Source organism: Saccostrea echinata, unplaced genomic scaffold (genome assembly GCF_033153115.1).
Source record: "Saccostrea echinata isolate AGI-Se365-2 ecotype Australia unplaced genomic scaffold, CSIRO_AGI_Sech_v1 ptg000016l, whole genome shotgun sequence".
NCBI classification, from domain to species: domain Eukaryota; kingdom Metazoa; phylum Mollusca; class Bivalvia; order Ostreida; family Ostreidae; genus Saccostrea; species Saccostrea echinata.
In genome coordinates this window covers 20,016,974-20,037,621 of record NW_026889765.1, presented here as the reverse complement: position 1 = coordinate 20,037,621, position 20,648 = coordinate 20,016,974, and the positions used below count along the sequence as shown (strand labels likewise).

The 20,648-nt window shown below is 34.5% G+C and overlaps 1 protein-coding gene and 1 long non-coding RNA gene across 2 annotated transcripts; both read right to left on the bottom strand.

Annotated features, from left to right (window-relative positions):
* Positions 1-9,218: 9,218 nt before the first annotated feature.
* On the bottom strand, positions 9,219-14,548 carry LOC133188543 (uncharacterized). The gene is made up of 10 exons (XM_061324015.1): positions 14,386-14,548; positions 14,014-14,176; positions 12,925-13,809; positions 12,545-12,731; positions 12,347-12,452; positions 12,125-12,262; positions 11,399-11,497; positions 11,223-11,314; positions 10,944-11,076; positions 9,219-9,244 (listed from the first exon to the last, which is right to left on the bottom strand). The coding sequence occupies exons 1-10, from the start codon at positions 14,546-14,548 to the stop codon at positions 9,219-9,221; spliced, it is 1,992 nt and encodes a 663-aa protein (XP_061179999.1).
* Positions 14,549-17,150: 2,602 nt separating this feature from the next.
* On the bottom strand, positions 17,151-18,434 carry LOC133188544 (uncharacterized). The gene is made up of 3 exons (XR_009721304.1): positions 18,327-18,434; positions 17,625-17,855; positions 17,151-17,411 (listed from the first exon to the last, which is right to left on the bottom strand). It is a non-coding gene; the product is annotated as an uncharacterized LOC133188544 (long non-coding RNA).
* Positions 18,435-20,648: the final 2,214 nt, after the last annotated feature.

Sequence of the window (20,648 nt, the reverse complement as noted above, 5' to 3'; positions counted from 1 at the left end):
TTTTTTTTATTATTATTATTTATTAGATACGTGATTTTGATCCGTTTTCAGAACTTTTATTATCCCGTTTAATACATATACTTAAGACATATAGCATTTCCTATTCATTGGATATTAATATGATACCTAACAGGTATATTTAAATGAAAACAAAGCATTTTTAATGAATTTATTTTATTTTATATACATAAGAAGATACATTTTAACTGTTTTTTTTTACACCGATGGCTCATTTGGTTGGTCTAAATATAGTCTGTAATGAAGGTTTTCTTGGCTAAATCACAAATAGATAATTCGCTACCATATTTCTAAATTGGCATATTATAGGAAATAAAGGTAAAGTGTCGATAAAAATGACACACAATAACAATTGATTCTAAAATAAAGTATTTTGGCCAAATAAATGATAATAAAAGATTTACTCATGTCATAAGGTGAGCATTTTCTAAAGATTTAAATTTAAAATATACAAAATGTGAATGGGCAACATGTTGCGTCATGTTATTTTAATTTTAACCTTAATTTGTACGAGTTTTACATTTAAATTTTTAATATAATTTATTTACTTCATATTTATATGACTTATTCTACATTATTTCAAAAACCATGCATAAAAACAAAGTTTAAATAGACATACCCTCAATATTTTTAAGCTTGGCCGCCATTTTTATTTTATAAATCACGTGACTCACACGATCGATGTTGGAAAATGAGGACCAAAATCATATTATAGAAGGATAAAAATAACATAAAAACACATTTTAGAATGATTTCAACGTAGGCCGGAAAACGGCCTTATAGAGAATGAACCTTTCAGACGAGAAAATGCGCACTTTCTACGAAGACAGTATCATATATCAGCTTTTTAGTATTTATATTTTTCAATTGTCATTTACATAATTATACGATTGTATTTTATCCTTTTTTGGGATTAAAAGATTATTAAGTCATGTCTATAAAACGTCTGTGATACATAGATGCATAACCTAAGCTTTGTAAATTAATGTTATAAAATGTACAGTCAACACATATGTTTCTGAAACAGTTTGTTAACTATTTCAGAAACAAGCAGACTATAAGGATGACCCATGATGGCAGTAGTTTAATGTTCTAGTCATTAAAGTAAAAACATGATTGGGCATTGTAAATTTTCAGGCCCCCGTAATCGAAGATTCGGGGGCATATAGTTTTTGCCCTGTCCGTTTGTTTGTCTGTCTGTTTGTCCGCAAAAACTTTAACTTTGCCCATAACTTTTGATTGGTTGGAGCTATGGCTTTCATATTTCACATGTGTATTTCTTATGACAAGACCTTTCTTTGGGTACCATCATATTTGACCTTGACCTTGGAGTTTGACCCGCTTTCGCAAAGTTTAGACTTTAACCTTGGCCATAATTTTTGAACAGTTGAAGCTGAGGGTTTCAAACTTCAAATGTATAAATCTTGTGACAAGACATTTTTTGGGTATCAAAATCTTTGACCCTTTGACCTTGACGTTGGAGTTTGACCTACTGTTGAAAAAACATTAACCTTGGCCATAACTTTTGAACAATTTGAGCTAAGTCATTCATATTTCGCATGTGTACTCCCTGTTACAATACCTTTCTTTGGATACCAAAAATCTTGACCTTTTAACCTTGACCTTGGAGTTTGACCTACTTTAAATTTGAAAAATTTTAACTTTAGCCATAACTTTTGAACAATTTGAGCTAAGTCTTTCATATTTCGCATGTGTACTCCCTGTTACAATACCTTTCTTTGGATACCAAAAATCTTGACCTTTTGACCTTAACCTTGGAGTTTGACCTACTTTAATTTTGAAAAATTTTAACCTTGGCCATAACTTTTGAACAGTTTGTGCTAGGGTTTTCATACTAAATATCTATCCTTGTGAGAAGATCTTCCTTTAGATACAAACAACTGTGACCCTTTGACCTTGACTTTGAAGTTTGACCTACTTTTGAAAAACTTTAACCTTGGCCATAACTTTTGAACATTTGATGTTAGGTCTTTCATACTTCACATATGCATTTCTTGTGACAAGACCTTCCTTTAGATACCAACAGCTTTCACCCTTTGACCTTGTCCTTGGAGTTTGACCTAATTTTGAAAAACTTTAACCTTGGCAATAACTTTTTAACAGTAAGTGTTAGGGCTTTCATACTTTACATGTATATTCCTTGTGACAAGACCTTCCTTTGGATACCAACAATTTTGGCATTGACCTTGGAGTTTGACCTATCCTTAAAAAAAATATAATTTGGCCATAACATTTAAACATTTGGTTCTTGGGCTTTCACATTTCACGATCATGTTTATCACTTGTGACAAGACCTTCCCTTGGGCACCATTTGACCTTGACCTTGCCGTTTTACTTTAACCTTCGCCATAACTTTTCAACGGTTTTTACTCGGGCTTTCATATTTCACAGGTATATTTCTCGAGACAAGACCTCTCTTTGGGTACCAACATTTTTGATTTCTTGACCTGGAGTTTGATTTGCATTTGAGAAACTTAAACCATACGGGGGCATCAGTGTTTCACAAACACATCTTGTTTTTTATATATCTTGACCTTTGATAAAGTGAAACAAAAACAAAGGATGTTTTCCTACCCTCAAGTCTGCATTTTGTTTCCATAGCAAATAGATAAGAATGTTTTGTTTTGTATCAAAGGATTGACAGATGTAGAAGGAAGTGGACAGATTGATGGACGCATTAATTTCTATAGCACATATGTATCTTCATACAATATTCTTAACAGTTAATAAACTTACTCACATTCTAAAGCTTTACACTGACATTGATACCCCATATAGGTTTTCTGACATCCTCGAGGACAACTGCCATTGACTTTACCACATGTTTCATTATAAGCACAGTGTCTACTACATCGTTGATCGCAATTTACTCCAAAATATCCTGATGGACATTCTGTAATGAATTTAGGTATCTCCATCATATCATTAATGTAAAAGCTCATGAGATTTCAATTTAAATACAGAAATTGTACAAAACCCTAAAAACGATTTACATGCAATTTTTCTTTTGAATAATTAACTTTATCCATAGTATTTAAAACGTTTTCATTCTCCATGGTTGTCGCCCGCGTGGCGCAGTGGTAGAGCGTCTGCTCTAGAGTAGCGGAATAAGGAGTTGATCCTTACGTCGCGGGTTCGAATCCCACTGTGGGACGTGGAGACCGGTCCTTCAGATGAGACCGTATAAACCGAGGTCCCGTGTCGCAGTAGGTGCTGGCACGAAAAAGATCCCTCACTGCTCAATGGTCCTAAGTGCCGAGCATAGGTCAAAATTTGCAGCTCTCCACCGGCAAGTGGTGGCGTCTCAATATGAGTGAAAATTCTCGAGAGGGACGTTAAACAACAAACAAACAAACAAAACATTCTCCATAGTCACATACTAAAATTAGGCTGATGGTTAATCCGTATACGAGTACACATAACTTACTTGGATTTAACTCATTTAAGTTAAATCGGTTTATCAAAGCATAAATAGCGTTAATGACATTTTCACGGGTTTATCGGGTTTTTATTCACCCCTAGTTCATGATCGGGCATTAGTGTGAAATATGACGTCACGGCCTCCCTGCAGTCTCCCTGTGTACTTTTTGCATTCTACACGTGAAAAGTCATGAGGTTGGACGGGATGGATTCATGAGCGTTGTATTTCCAATTTTTGACACCACCAGACAGCCTGAAAGAATTAAATTCCCAACTTTCCGATAAGAGCATTTTTGTGTGTGTGTGTGACTTACCGAACGTATGGTACGTTGTTTTTACTTATTTTTGGACTTTGGTATATTTACAACAAAATGCCGAAGAGGAAGACCACTTCCCAGACACCAGTTTGACCACGCACGAAGATGTGCCAGACACAAGCCGGGGTCGGTGAAGGTCGCATCCAAATTTCAAGGCCACAGCCATCGACACGAGTGAAGGACCGCCGGCAATTCTGAGCGACGCCCAGATGAAGGCTACAACGGATGCAATCTCGGCGGGGTTAGCCGACAGGGTACCTCAACCTTCTACCATTCCCGTCAGAGTCTCGGATCCTCCTATAGGCGACCAAAACAGCCCAGGTAATGACATTTTTTATTCAATTTGTTCTGATTTTATGGGGCTGATGAATATCATGCAGGGCTAGTGCCCAGTTATAGCTTTGAGTTGGCAATACGTAAATTTAGCGAAATTGTCGCCAAATTTCTCAGATCCGGATGACGAAACGCAGTATCTGTCATTTAAAGAGGGCAATCTGGCAATCACCCCAAAGAACAAGGTCAAAGCTATAACGGATATCTAAGTCTGGACAAATCTTTTTCTTGTATATTCGTCTATATATGTGACGGCACACCCAGAATGCGCCACTCCACTGCCTTATTCAAGTATATGCACACAAACCGTTTAGGTGCTAGTAGGTCATCGGGACTTGGTTGGCGTGACTACGACATTTAATTTCGTCTAAGAAAAGGACTAAACCCCAATATTTCTTTTGCAAACGTAGACCAGGAATTATGGTTTTTGTACATGCAACCCACATTAGCATCCAACAATTATAACAGCAAAGATCAAGGGAACAAACGTTACGATTTTAATTTTCGGAGTTCTTGTCAAAAAAGACCATGTTTTTATAAACACCTAGGCATTCGCTGTTCACTTAATCACCCGTTGATTAAATGTTCATTCAGTTTACCTGCAAATCGTTTCAGCTTTAAGCCCAGTGTTCAACAGTCAGCTGGACGGGCCTACTCGGCAACAGCCACAAACAATGCAAAACCAGTGCAGCCATTTAGACATTAGTAACAGAGTTACTACCCCTATTCAGATTTTACAATTAGACAACTATTTAAGATTTTATCCAGACCAACACACGGCAACAGAATTATTACAAGGGTTTTCACAAGGTTTTAAACTCTGTTACCAGGGTGCGAGACATGCAACAGATTGTCGCAACCTGAAATCATTAGAGGGCCTAGAGCATGAAGCAATTAAACTAATTACTAAAGAAATTTGTTTAGGTAGGGTGGCGGGGCCATTTCCTTTTACGCCTTTAGCTAATCTTAGGCGATCACCAGTGCGTCTAGTGCCCAAGAAGGACGGATCCTTTAGACTTATTCATCATTTGGTATATCCAGCAGGGTCTAGTGTAATGACTTCATTGATAAAGATAACTGCTCGGTAAATTAAACATCCTTTGATGTTGCCCTTGATATGATAGCTAAGTTGGGGAGGGGGGCCTTGATTGCACATTTGGACATTAAAAGTACATTTAGACTCTTACCTATTCATCCTGATGAATTTGACTTGTTAGGTTTTAAAGTCCCAAAATTGCATTGGCACTGCGTGTCAAACATCGCACATTTATCGTAATCATGTATTTTTGCAATGTTGAAAAATTAACGATAGATCCACAAAAGTATTATTTTATGACTCTAAATTGCTGAATTTTTTTTTTTAATTCACAAATTTTAAGATATTTCAGTCTTCAGACCGAAAATTGCAAATTTATATAGATGTTACAGTCCCTGAAACGTTCTACTTTCCCACTTGAACGGTGAGCGAACGCTGAACGAACGGTGAACGAACCCTGAACGAACGCAGAGCGAATGGTGAGTGAACGATGTGTGAACGCTGAACGGTGAGCGAACGCAGAACGCGAACGGAGCGCAAACGCGAACGCTAAGTGAACGGTGAACGAACGGTGAACGCAAGATGAACGATTTATTCGGAATCCCTCTGATCTTTTCCTTGCATTGAAACTATTCTATTGTATTCTTATGTCAGGTGCCAAAAAATAAATAAATAAGCAAATTAATGAATAAATAAATAAAATAAATGCTACAAAATTGTCCTAAGAAATTAAAGACGATACATGCACATTAAGTAAAACTAAGTTTTTTTTACTTGTATGATGTTGAAATTCAACTTTTTAATCACACGATTTTATCGCTGTAAAAACATTGTAATTGTTACCGAGCGCTGTAGTATAAAAGATAAAATTATTTAGTTTGAAAATAAATATGTTTATTCTTATTTGATATTAAAAAAAACAGTACAAATAAGAGAAAACTTCTGAGTTATAGAATGAACTATAACGGTTGTAACACCCATTCATATATATTTCCGTGCCAAGGCGATTCCGTGTAAAATAATGAAAAAAAAATTAACAAAGGCCTGTGGACGTACTGTATTAATACACTCGCATTTTAGATTTTTAATGCAATAATATTTTTATGTGTCATTTCTATTTTTTATGATGATTTATTAAGCAAACTTCTACATGTACATGTACCTGTAGACATTTCCCCGTGATAATACGCGGACAAGATTTTACAAAGAGGCATACATATTCATATTATTTGTTATAGATTAAAATTTCAAATCTTGATATTTAAGAAATATGCATAGGTTTTATCAAGCAGACAAATGAGAGGGAGAGAGAGATTCCGTTTTAGCCCCCCCCCCCTTTCAGGCTTCACCAAATGTTTGTACCGATATCAAACAAAAATTCTTCATTTTTTTTCTAAATACATCAGGCAATGAAAGAAATTTTTTTGATCAACGAATCCATTTGTTTGAGAGTCATACTCGTTTTTTTTTCCTGCTTCAAGTTCACACGAAGTCCACGTGCTTGTCCTGTCAATCAAAATCATACGACACTGTGCAGGTGTGAAAGTCTCGTCACACCGAAGACGAAGTGCTAGTATCTCCAAAAAGTTTTTAATTTTTTTTTATCATTTCTAGATTTGATTCCAACATTTCTAAATAAATAAATGATTAAAATACATTGGGCATTAACACTTCAATTTGAAACATATTCTCTGCCAATTTAAAATACCACCGCCCACACGTGTATATTTTGAATAACTATTGTTTAATGACCTTTTTAGATGCATGTTTTTTTTTTCTTTTTTTTTTTTTTTTTGAGACTGAAATTTTTGAGGTACAAACACATTAACTCCTTTTTAAATGATCATAAAATATACTAGACATGCTGACTAAGTAACCGATTTAGGAGGGGAAAAAAAGGGGGGCTCTTAATCATATCGAAAGGCAAATATATAAAGTTACAGTGAAGGAAGAATTTTATGTTCTCTATAACTATAGACTTTATATTATTTTAGTAGAGAAAATCTGTAGTGAATTATATTTAAAATGAATATTTTTTATAACTACACTATCAATTTAATACGCTCCAAAGATATTTAATTAACAAGATATCTGCAGTACTAACATAACAACAGAATGTTGCAGTGCTTGAAGTATCTATATATCGCCCGTATTTCAATCAAATTTTTCAGCATCGTTCTACATATATTTAGGTATATACTTATAACAACATTTATTTCCGAGATTAGATTAATAAATAACCTTAAAGCAAAGTTAGAATAATAAAAAAAATAATGTTAGAATATTGTGGATATTTTTTTTTCCAATGAGATAACGATTCTTCAAACACTATATGTTAATTATTCAATTAAAAAAACCCGTAAATCCTTACTAACAAAAAGATAAGTCCTTTCACTTCGGAGTTCCGAATGACACAGAAGACTAAACTATAAGTGAACGCTGAACGCAAGGTGAACGCAAAGTGAACGAACGGAGAGCGAACGCTGAACGCAAGGTGAACGGTGAACGCGAGCGCACGGTGAACGCAGAACGCAAAACTATGAAAGGAGAGCGAACGGTGAACGCACGCTGAACGAACGGTGAACGAACGGTGAGCGAACGGAAAAATGGGAAAGTGGAACGTTTCAGGGACTGTAGCGTGATTGTGTGATCTACCAGAATTTCCTCCGTCCTCTAATGAGCACTATATAATTTACCTTTTGTAATGTTTTTAAAAGAGGGTTTAATGCTTAAAACTTGTTGTAACTGGTATACTTTTATTTTCAGATTTTATAAGATAGTATTTGTTTATTTACAAGTACGTATGTATGTGTGTGTGGGGGGGGGGGGGTATTTTTCACAGTATGCATATAAGTTTAATAATTAATTTGTCAAATAATAAATATCATTTGTATATTAAACTATTGATTCATTGGGATTGTGTGTTTTTCAATTTATTTCGTGGTTCCTTTGCGAATTCGGTCGCGAAATGGCCGCGAATATTAACTCTTCGCTTAAATCTTGCGCCACAGTTAAATTTGAAATGGTGGAGAACCCTGCATTGAAATTAAAACACCCAGCACCGTTCATCAGACTACAATCAAAACTGTACTAAGCAGTAATTAAAAGTTAACTTTACAGAAAGTTGTTTGAAACGAGGATCATTATTCCTTAATAAATCCATTTTATATCGATGTCTGTTTTGCAATAATTAATAATAGAATATTAACAAATATATGTATAATCAATGTTCTGTATTTTTGATAAGAATGCCATTGAGTTGTAGCTAAATTTGATAATTCCCAAAGAATATGTTGAGTATAATAAGGCATTGCATTGTCCTTCATTCGAAACAACAAAACTCTTTCATGTGTCAGAAATTAGTATTTCATGCAATAAATTTTGTATGTAATGTGATGGCCCCTGACCGTAAACGCGGATGTTCGCTGAATAATGTGACATTACACAAGTATACAGGATTTTTTTATTGAAGGAAAATAACAGATGACGGATTGATAGAGGTGACCGCTATGAAACTTTTTTTAAATATATATGATTACTATTACTAGCACAAAACAGGGTATCCAAAATTTGTGGCCATTAAATTTAATTGCGGAGTATGATCATTACTATTAATAATAGGTGTTCAAATTTAAGCTCGCTACTATAATACTTCAAAACTAATAAGCCTATCTTTTTTGTAATAGCTTAGTCAGCTTCTTTTATCAATCTACTCTTTCTTCCCATAATTTTCGCAATATAATACGAGTCTAAGTCTTAACCCCCCCCCCCCCTCCCCTTTTTTAAAATCCAAATCTACTATGCTTTATGTTCATTTTAATGGCACATCAAAATTATCAGTATTTTCAATCATGGCTTTTTTGCTAATAAGAAAATGGATAATTGACACAGACACGTCCCTATAGTATTAAGATTTTTTGTCAAAAGAATTGTAAAGATGATTATATGTATTCAACTTCATCTACATCTACATATTGACTGAAAATATAAATATATTCTGTATTGTTATATTTGTACAATTACAATAGTTCATCCAATTTTTAGGAATCTGTATACGTTTGAAATTCAGTCCTTTAATGCAGCCAAAAGCTCTTTGAACCTGTAAAAAGAGAACGAGAATTCAGTTCCGGTAATAAGCATTGCGCATATTTTGCTTGTATTGGATATGTATGAATAAAATGAGAGAGAAAAAGAAAAAAAACAATTACACCAGCAAAATCTTAGCAAACTTATCTTTCAGTTCAATGCAACATCACTACAAATGAAATATGAACAGATCGAACAGTAATCAAGCTCAAAAGTCCATTGAAACAATAGAAATTCGGAGCAGACCAATCAGGGACCTCTAAAACCATCAGAGGTGGGATCCGGTGCCATGTAGGAGAACGCATCCCCTGTCAACTGGTTATATCTGACGTGTCATGATTGGGTAAACGGAAAGTGTGAAAATAATGGCCTAAAAACTGATATGAAAAACATCAGTCAATGATACATTATATTTGCTGACAAGGCCATTGTATCGACCATAAAATTTTCGAATTGATGACTTCAAACGAGACTGTTGATATCCTTTTATCATCAACTTATTTGTAAAAAGCTAGCCTCTCTTTGAATATGTTCGTATGTGATCTTCTGTATCGAATTATCTGGGAGATATAGACTCAATATGAAGTACATGTAATAATAGTATATTGCTACATAAATGAAGGATGTTGACGACAGCGAAGTAAAAGTCATCACGTTTATCATAAAGTTTAGTTGTTAGTTTGCAATAATGTCTTTCTCTAGTAAAATATCGAAATATGAAACAGATGCTTTGGTGTCAGACTTTGTGGTGTCTTTTATTTCGAGTTCAAAGGATATACCGAAATGGATATTGTAAATTGATAAAACTTTGTCGATATATCTAAATGTCGATTTCTTTTCACGTAGAAGTTTTGAATTAATTCTGCGTCATATGAATACAAATACAGGTCGGCTAATACGATTAGTACTCATGGGCATACCGAGAGATTGCTTAACCACCTGATCTTTAAAAGCTACATAGATATTGTCAATCAGAAATTCAATTATCTTTTTTTAGTATATCTACTTCGGAGTACTTGTGTGTAGAATCAGAATGTTTTTGAACAAAATAATTTTATCAGATGACCAATGACAAGATATGAACACTAATGAGTTCCATTGTTATGGAAAAAGCAGTTATGTATGATGTCAAAAAGCCTGGTCTTTAATTAATTAGGAAATGGTTGTAAAAAGTGTTGAAAAGTCTATAAACTTAAGTAACGTAAGGATTGTGTGTGTCATAAATTAAAAAAGGCAGAAATTTTAAATTCAAAACTTTGCCTCACGATCTTTTTCTTTGCTCGGGTATCCCCTTATTTGAAAAATATTCCTGCGACCTTTTCTTTATGGTTCATAATCTTAAAATATCAGTGAAAGAAATATTTTGTGTAGTTTTTGATGTCATTTTTCTAGGTAGTTTTTGATGTCATTTTTCTACAGATATTACTGAAAAAACCATCTTTATTTGCAAATGCCTATATTAACACAATATGAATGCAAGTATTACTATCAATGATTGATCATTCAGAATGCATCGAAAAGGTATTTGAGCAAGGATTTGTCGGAAAACAACGAAATTCTCCGCAGACCTCATCAATATTTTTAGCAAGGGAAGAAAGATTTATAATACAATCATTATTTTTTAATTTATCTAATTTTTTTTCTTAAGTTGATAGAACAAGTATTAAAGTGTACTGATAGTTCGCTATACTAGGAATATTGTATGGTCTTACCTGCATGTCTTTCGTGAGGCACATCGTCGTTTTCAGTATGAACGGATTCCGAGTCGGTGTCCAGTCCTTCTACCTCCACCAGCCAGTACGTACGGACAATTCCCTTAAAGGCGTTCTGAAGGTCGAGGTCGTTCTGTGAATCAGAAAACAAAATCCAATTTTGACTCTAGGTGCATTTCATGATGATGTATAGAAGAAAAAGGAGACATCGACATTTTCTGATGAGGATGTTAACTTTCTTTAAGCACTCAATATTCATTGCTTCATAACACTTCAAACCTTTGCAGTGTTGTCCTTTCTCTCCTGCATTGTAAATCCGCCAATGGAGGTCAAGATGTCAAAGGTTGTCTCGCTTAGGTGAACTTTGTTTGCTGTGAAATCCAAGAAAATAATTCAGATAAGGAACCTCTCAGAGTTTGAAAACTGTTTACTCACAGAGTATTTTGATGTCTTACCCCTTCCGAGGGATTCCATTTTGGAGGCCACGCTAACTGTTTCTCCAAACAGACAATACCTTGGCATCTTGTTTCCCACTACACCAGCCACCACAGCACCTGTTGTTTGTTCAACAAAATGATCTTACAGCTTTTTTCTATACATGGAAAACTGTCACATTCAAAACATTATATCTATGTATTTGAACGTCACAGCGACCACAACATTCATAGGTAAAAGAAAAAAAATGGTTTTGTTTGTTTGTTTACTGTAGTATTAATTGTGATCTTGATTTTTTTTTTTTTTTTTTTTTTTTTTTTTTTTTTGAAAGAAATACTAAATCATCAGATCTGGTCTGTGGTTGCACTCGAATCAAGAATCATAAAAAAGTACATATTTGCACCATTTATGCAAGTTTTGCTTTTGAATATATGAAATTGTGAAAATATGGATACAGACATGAATCTGCCTCACACCTAGTCAAAGAAGCACACTTAAGGCTAGATGTTGCATCATATGTTACAAGCTTGGTTTAACTGAATGGAATCCTTAATATGACAATACATGCATAAAAACGGATGAATATACTAGTATTGAGAAACAGACAAGGTAACTTTTAACCTCCTAAAAACATTCTAAGGAAAAGCTGTGTGAGCAAAATAAAACAGAATCGATGGCTTACCAGAATGACAACAAACCAATATGGAGGCTTTTGATGCCCAGAAGATGATATTTTGATGACTTACCAGAATGACAGCCGATACGCAGGCTAAATGTGATGCCCGGAAGATGAGGTATTTCTAGATGACGAAGTTTTCTTACAAGGTCAAAGGCCATCTTCGCAATCTCAGATGCGTGCTGTTTCCCATTCTTTCTTGGTACACCTATTTATATTTTTCAACGTTATATATATTTCAATTTTAATATACCGTATCTAAAGCACATGAACATGTTCTTCCTACATGTACCTGAAACCACCATATAGGCATCTCCTATTGTCTCCACTTTGTAAACATCGTACATTTCTATTCTCTTGTCAAAACAAGTGTAGAGGCTGTTCAACATGTCAACAACCTGTTCATTAAACATTTAAATTATTGATTGAAAAACTGTTTTCTTTGAATAACTAATACAATGTTATTAATTTGTAAATGCATTTTTCTAACCTGCAAAGGAGAGCTCGAGGAAGAAATTTTGGTGAATCCAACAATGTCACTGAAGAAGATAGTGGCTTGATCATAATGTTCGGCATCCACTTGCTCGTTACACTTTAGACGTTCTGCCACAGATTTAGGCAGCATCTGGTAGAGGAGGGAGTCTGTTCTCTTCTTTTCCTTGTTCAATGCTTTTGTTCTTTAGCAGAGTAAAAATAAAAAAAGAAGAAACTCAACATCATCCTCATCATAGACATAAAATAATTGAGTAATCAGTAATCGGGGTATTTTTGAGTTACTCTAACTGTTTTGTGTCTGCTCCAATAGCGCTTATGGAGAGGGCGCTTAGGTCTTATTCTCTTAAAATCAGGCTATATTAATAATATTCATACCTATTGGCAATTGATATGGAATACTTCTGAATTTCCGATGTCAGAAAGTATACACCAATAATCACCAAAGGACACACAATGAAAACAGCGGCAAAGATACAAACAATCGTTATAATGGTGTGCATGTCTTCAGTGCTTCTCAACGTCAGCATATCATTTATCTTCGTTGCTAGAGCTGTTTGTGTTTCTCGAACAATATCCTGGTATACAGTCATGTTGTCAAACCATTCATTTGCTTTATCTAGTGATCCCTGACTTTGATAACGCTTGTTTGCTCGAATCTGAAGCCTCATAGATCGTACAGGGGCTAAAATCAAATCATTATTTAACAGCTGAGTCTCATAAATGCTATATGCTAACTCAGAATATCTCCGACACGACTGAAATGTAATGTTTGCAATATCTTGAGCCTCCAAAAACAGCAGATAATCTTCTTTACCCCTAAACCCACCGAAGGCGAAATACGTGACACCCAGACCTCTTTCTCGTCCAATGTATTCGCTTGCAACGATGATTTCTTGATAGGCTACCAAAGTTTTCCAAATGGAGCCAGATCTTGCCTCCGACACAGCGTCATAGAGCCAAGTGATGAATATATCAATTACGTCTGTATAAAAAAGCATCTCCTCTTTTACTGTTCGGTTGTATAGATCTAGCTGATATCGATGACGGTTTAGGAACAACAGAAAATTGTCCTTTGATTGGAATTCCTTTCTGTTGTTTTTCTTACTGACAGGCCAGTACGATAAATTTTCCAAAGCCATATCAGTATCTGGGTACCTTCTAAGGAGGATTTCTTTTGTATCTGGACCGATAGCACTTATGTAGAGGGCGCTCATGTCTCGTTCTCTTTGCAGATATCTCATCATTTGACCAAGTTCAATGCTGAAAAATTCTCATTTAATGTTAATATCAAGTGCAAATGATTGAGAATTTCGTTAGGGTCTTCTTTAATGAATATAGCCTTATCAAACAAACTTCTTAATAAATATCTTAATAAATACGTGGTAGGATACAATACACAATCTTTCTTTTTGAAATTTATCGTTAAATAACACCCTTTATTGATATATTCAACTTTTTACTCACGAGAAGAAGAGGGCATCTCTTGTGTCCTTTGCTTCTATGTAGTTCTTTATGGTTGAGACGAAGACATTACCCGTCATGCCTATTAGTATTGCCATAGGAAGAAGCACTACAGACAGCATTTGCAACAACTGTTTCCGCTTTCCAGATTCAGTGATTGGATTTCCTTTATGAATTTAACAAATAACAAAATCACATAAACTGATACTTAATTTCATTCCATGAAGGTTACTGAGTAAGTTATTTGTTGCTTAGCAGTAATTTCCTACATGTGTACAGTTGTTCAGAATTACAGATAGCTATATGTATTATTTTCCTGCTCAAATTCTCTCTAATTTTTGACCTTTAAAATTTGACAAATCAATTAGCTTTTACCTCGGCAGACATAATCACAGCTATTTATTGTCTGAGATAAGTTTAGCATTTCCATTATCGCCAAATTGAGTTGAGACGGGGTCATGGATCCGGTTGAACTGTTCAAAGAATGGTTGGACTTTGAAGGTTGAACCTGGTTGTTCTTTTTCTTGAACAACCCCATGATGCCCAGGATATCTGACGTGAGGTTTTCTCTACCTTTTCCAATGTAAAGGTAAAAACTAATACCTTTCAAAGCTCATATCAAGTAAAGATGTAAGAAATATTGAGAAAATGATTATTATCGGGATTCCTTCATTTTGCTTGAGGAGTTCTCAATTCTGCTAATTTTTAAAACCTTACCTTTCTGTAGAAAGTCCAACTTTTTAAAATTGAGATAAGGAAATGCCCTGGAAAATTTTGCTCAAATGTCGGTTGCCATAGCGACCTATTACGTTTCTCCACGTGGGCCCAGATAAATTATAAAAAAGATAATTTAAGAAATCATTTCTTCCTCAGAATATCGATTTCCATTTAGCTTAAAAACAGTTCACTGTGTTTACCTACATATTACGCTGTAAATATATCCAAATTACTACTTTATGAGAGTTTAATTTTGACATTCTGACATTTCTGCAATATTTTTATAAAGTATAATACTTTATTTTAATTAAGGTATTCCTAATACATGTCAGATAATGGAAAGTTTCAAATGATGTACGTGTGTATTCTTTCTCATGAAAGATGTCAAATGCGTATCTGCTGCGATTTCTCTAATTATTGACAAGATTAAAATGGCAGATGGTGAAAGCCTCAATGATTTTTAGAAATTCTATTTAATCCCCACGTTTTCATTAACACTTTCCTGAGAGTGATAATTAGCATCCATGTTTACCACTATTTGAACTTCTTTGTAACATAATGTAGGAAAAATCTGCAAGTAATAAAACTGTCTGAATGGAGTGGAATTTGAAGGACTAACAGCTAGACACTTTCAATGGTTTCTTTGTGATATTTCAAATGATTTTTTCCAAGACAATTTTTGTTGATATTTAGTCAAAATTGTTGAAAGCTTTGATTGAAATTACGTGATGATGACATAAGATGCAGATATTTTAATAATTATTCTACAACTCTAAACATCTCTCATCAACACATTTTTGAACAATGTGTGGATATCGACCCAAATTTCCTCTGTTCGTACACGTTGTCGTTAGAGCTCGCTATGCTAGCGGCATCTTGCGCCAGGACGGTCCACGTAAAATCACTCATTTAATATTATATTTCTTATAGTATAGATTTGATAATGTGTAAATTGATCAACCATTCAATTAGATAACATTACCCTATCATGCGTGGATCTAGAGGGGGGTGGGGGGAGGGGGGTTCGGACCCCCCCCCCCCGGAATTTGCAGAGTTATTAAAAGTATATAGTGAAGCAAATAAATTTCTTTATTTTGGACACCCCCCTCCCTGGTAAACGTGGACCCCATCATCACCACCACAAAATATGTGTTTTTCACGTTTGGAAATGAATTTACCTTTTTTTTTAAATTTGTTTTTTGCTTGTTAAGAAATTTTTGGGTTAGAATGTTTTTCTTTCTTTTTTTTGGACTGGGATGGAACTCCCCCCCCCCCCCGGAAAAAAATCCTGGATCCACGCCTGCCTATAATGGGGAGTATTTACGGGCCATTGGTAAATAAATAAGTAAAAAAAAAAAAATAAAACCAAAAAACCAAAAAAAAAAAAAAAAAAAGAGGAAAAAGCCGTGTGGGCTACATTGTTCTTATGCGACGATAGTAGGTTAATGTATTAATACTGAACTAAAGATACATGTACACAGAGGAATTATGCAAGAATATTTACACGAAAACTAACATCGATTATTTAGTGTAAATTTGTTCCATATTCAAAGTATTTTATGAAAAAATCAACAAAATATATTCGTAATACTAAACCTTAAATTGCTAGATAAAAGATGGAAGGCCTTCTGAATTTTTTTTTTTGGACATATATTTTTTAAATGTTTTTGAAAAACATACATAGCAATTTAAGAGTACATATTAATTAATCTATTTATCCCTATGCAAAATACATTTCTCTCAATTAACTGTCCATTATTACTGCTTGAATACGTTCTATTTCCACCATGGAAGATTTATAGTTCTTAGTGTGCTCTATTCCTGTACGAAAATTTACGCCCTGACCTTAGGCGGAAATCAAAAGACGGAATCCGCCTTTATCTATAAAGAACTTAATAAGACTATTAGACGGAGTCCGGGTGGAATCAGGGCAGAATAGGGCTCGAAATATTTAAATGAGTTAAGGCGTATTCCGCCTTTCCTAATATGGATTATTTTCAAAGCATATTCCACCTAACCTGCAAGGCGTATTCCGCATTAATGGCAAGGCGTATTCCACCTTGCTTAGGATAGGCGTATTCCGCCTTACTAGCAAGGCGTATTCCGCCTTACTTAAGATAGGCGTATTCCACCTTACTAGCAAGGCGTATTCCGCCTTAATGGTTAGAGGGATTTTGCATTAATGGTTACATAATCTGCCTATCACTGTGTACATCAGCTATTGTTGTTTCAGACTTTTACAAACTTAACAATTAAAAAAAAATGAAATTATACAAAGTATAAATCATTTATTTACAAGTTCTTTAAATTTCAATGACTAAAAAAAATTTACATTTGAAAATGTTATGCCTTGCCTTAAATTCACATGAAATAAAAAGATAAAAAATACTGTACCAAAACTTGATTTTTCTTCATATATCTACATAATAATGTGACTGTCACAGTTGAATTAACAAATAAAAAAAGAAAGACAAAACCAATGTTTAAAAGTCAATTCAACAAAACAATTAGCTGTTAATTTACCACTGGTTGATTATTTTCACAAAATTCTTTCTGTCTGCAAGGAAAGAGTGTGTCATTTTTATTGTTCTTCTTCCTAAGTTATCTGGAATAACTTATCTTTTCCATGATTCAAGCTTTAAATCCTTTGCCATTCTTCACACACGGTCACCACATGTTGAAGTCTATAAAGAAAATACAAACTGAGATGAATTTCTCGTTTTAAAACAACTCTTCAACATTTTTCAATAAAATGACTCTTTTATGGCATTCTATTCTGTATTACAGATCAGGATGCAAACAGTCTTGTCTAATTTCTCTCAACACTAAAACTTACAAAATATAAGAATAATTTTTCATATATTTATCAGACGTCTGATGTCTTCATGTATTCTTACCTCTCATAACCTCCAATACAGTTGAATGAAGCACAGGTGTTAGATTGCATTCCTTTTTCCCATGAATCTTCGGCAAGCTCTCAAATGAGAAGTCTAAGCAGCATTGCCAGTTTACTCCTATGGGTGGATGGACAGTGACTTCTGGCCTTCATCCTGACTTGCTGCAGTTGTCGCAATCCTCATTTTACCTTTATCGGCCAAAATTGCTGAGGACTTAAAAATCTCGAAGTGCTGAAATGTATAACACTGCACTGCAGAAAATCCTAATATCTACAGTTTTAAAATTGACTTAAATAGGTTTTTAATCTCTTATTCAATTACTTTTCATAATCTTCATATATTTGTAAAAGGTAATAACGTAAGACCCCATTCTACAAACACTTTTAATTTACATGTATATTCAAAAGCTGCTCATGAAATATGTAGATCTAACTTAAATGAATATACTCATATCCATGTATGTTTTGAAATGTACATTTGCAGCTGCTTATTGAATAATTAGGAAAACTATAGTGTAGATGCATCAACGTTATGAGGAATGGTACACTTCAATATGGATGAAAAAATAAATTTAAAAAACTTGTTCAAATTTCACCCCAAAAATGTATTTTAATAATTTCATCAAGGTAAAAAAAAAAAAGAGAAGAATTCCATGTACATGACGTATATATTAATATTTTAATATTTTAAATGATGACTTACATCTCAGAACCTGACTCCTAATCCCAACTGAGCAGCGAACTACACTTTTAGAAGGGTGTCTGTGTCACCATTCCACTAATAAACCACTGGTTAAACCAGTGCTAACACACATCATATCGTGATTTTAAAACTGGAAGTAACTACAGGTCGCTAATTTTAAAAGGAAATCGTATTTCCGGAAAACACATACGCAAAGTGAAAAATAAAATTACAAAAGTACATGTTGATTAATAATTGACAAATGAATTAGTAATTTTTTTTATCCTTTATCTTTGTACTTTTTAATATTTAATATTTTAATCTAAAAGGATATGCTCATAACATTGAAAACAAGGGAGGGGGGGGGGGGGTGAGGCTACCCTACATTAGGGAAAAAGAAATGGCGCCTGAAATTTTATGCGCAAACTTTTTTTAACATCTGGGTTAGTGTAGAGTATAATGTGAATATAGGGCCTCAGTGCTATTCCAGTTGGAATTAATTATCAGAAGTAATGGTGGAGAGTGGTGTGTACATATTTTGGCTGTACGAATTCAAAAAAAGAGAGAAAAGAAAAAACACCGCTAAAAATTTTAACTTACCATTGTTTTTCACAGTTACATGTATTCCTGTACAGTGTTTAGAGGTCCTTCTTTGTCCATTCAGCATGTTCACCGAGCATAATTTGCTTCACTTCAAAGCTTAGTTAAGAATAACACCAAAAGTTGTATTTTGTCACTCTTTTTTCCAAAAACACATAACAAATCATCTTCAGAATAGTAATTTACAGGCATACATCTTGCCTGAGTTCCTTTTTAAACTGAATAACATATAAAGATTCATCAACCAAATTGACCAACAGTCATCACTTCCAAAATCTGCATTCAAACTGACCAATGCATCCAAAGAGAGGCTCTGCCTGAAAACTTTCGCCTCCTGTAGAGGGTGGTCAAAAAGGAGCGCATTAGAAACGTATATCTGATATACAATATGGCTGCAAAAAATTACTCCTCTAGGAAAGGCAATCTTCAATGTAATAGAAAGCCTAATATTCAAAGTCTAATAACTGGATTAAAAGCCATGTTTGACTATTTTTTTCGAATATCTCCCCCATTAGTGCCTTTAGAAAACAAGGTCATCTAGAGGAATGAAACATGTGGTCATAATTTAAACTCTTCATAATTTAAAGATTAATGCAGAATCCGTCTAAGAGCTAAGCCGGAAAACGTCTAACAAAAATACGCCTCAGATTTAAGGTGGAATCCACCTAAGATATGAGGCGGAAAACGGTTAAAGCTAAGACGTTTTCCATGTCCGTCTTTAGTACGGCTTAGTCCACCTAGCACTTAACCGGAATCCGTCTCAGTCCGCCCGGACTCCAGGCGGAAAACGGTTAAGAGTTTCGTACGGGCTATGAAAAAGTCGGAAAATGTACAAATCTCGCGGGATTTCAGGGACAATCCTTACAACATGTAAACAGTTTGTTGAATGTCGATAAAAAACGCGTAACAAACATGCAAATGAGACACTGTATTGTTGTGGACTTAACATGCATAAGAAGTAGAAACAAAAACGTCATTTTTTTCACGACAGGAAGTTGTTGACAAGACTTAGTGTTGACGGTTCGTCTCTAAATACAATGCACATGCCTCGGAAACGTCGTAATGTTTATCAATGGATGATAAATTCTGGCCTTTCGCAATCTCACATATGCCTATTAGTTCTTCTACCCAAGGGACTGGAACAGAGAACACCAGAAAGGTAACTGGAACTGAGGATCCCACTAAAGTAGCTGAAACTAAAGACACTACGAAAGTTACTGGAACTGTGGAAACCACTGTCGATACTGATGATACTGTGAAAGAACCCGCTTAATTAAAATAAAAAGCAACACGAGCATATCATATATATACATATAGCAGCTCAAAAAATATCTGTCTTTCTTGTGCAACTGGCAACCATATATAGAAGATTGAAATGAAAGTCGTGAAAAGTTCATTTTTAAAGAATATACTAGTATTTGAATTTCCCTAAACTGAAAAATCTAATTGAAGCTTAAAAGCTTGGCAGGAATACGGAAGCCAAAACAAAAATAATAAAGGAGTTGGTCGTTAAGATAAACCACCTATGGAGAAAATAAGTTATATTTGACCAGCTGCTGTCACTTGGTTGTGCGAAATCCATTTTAAAAATTAAATTAAACAAGAGGCCCAAGGGCCACATTGCTCACCTGAGCACTGTGGCTAGAAAAAAAGGAAAAATCAGTTTAGTATTGAAAAGCTTAAATGCATAAGTGGTCCCAACCTACCCCTAAAAAGGGAATTGGGGGGGGGGGGTCATGATTT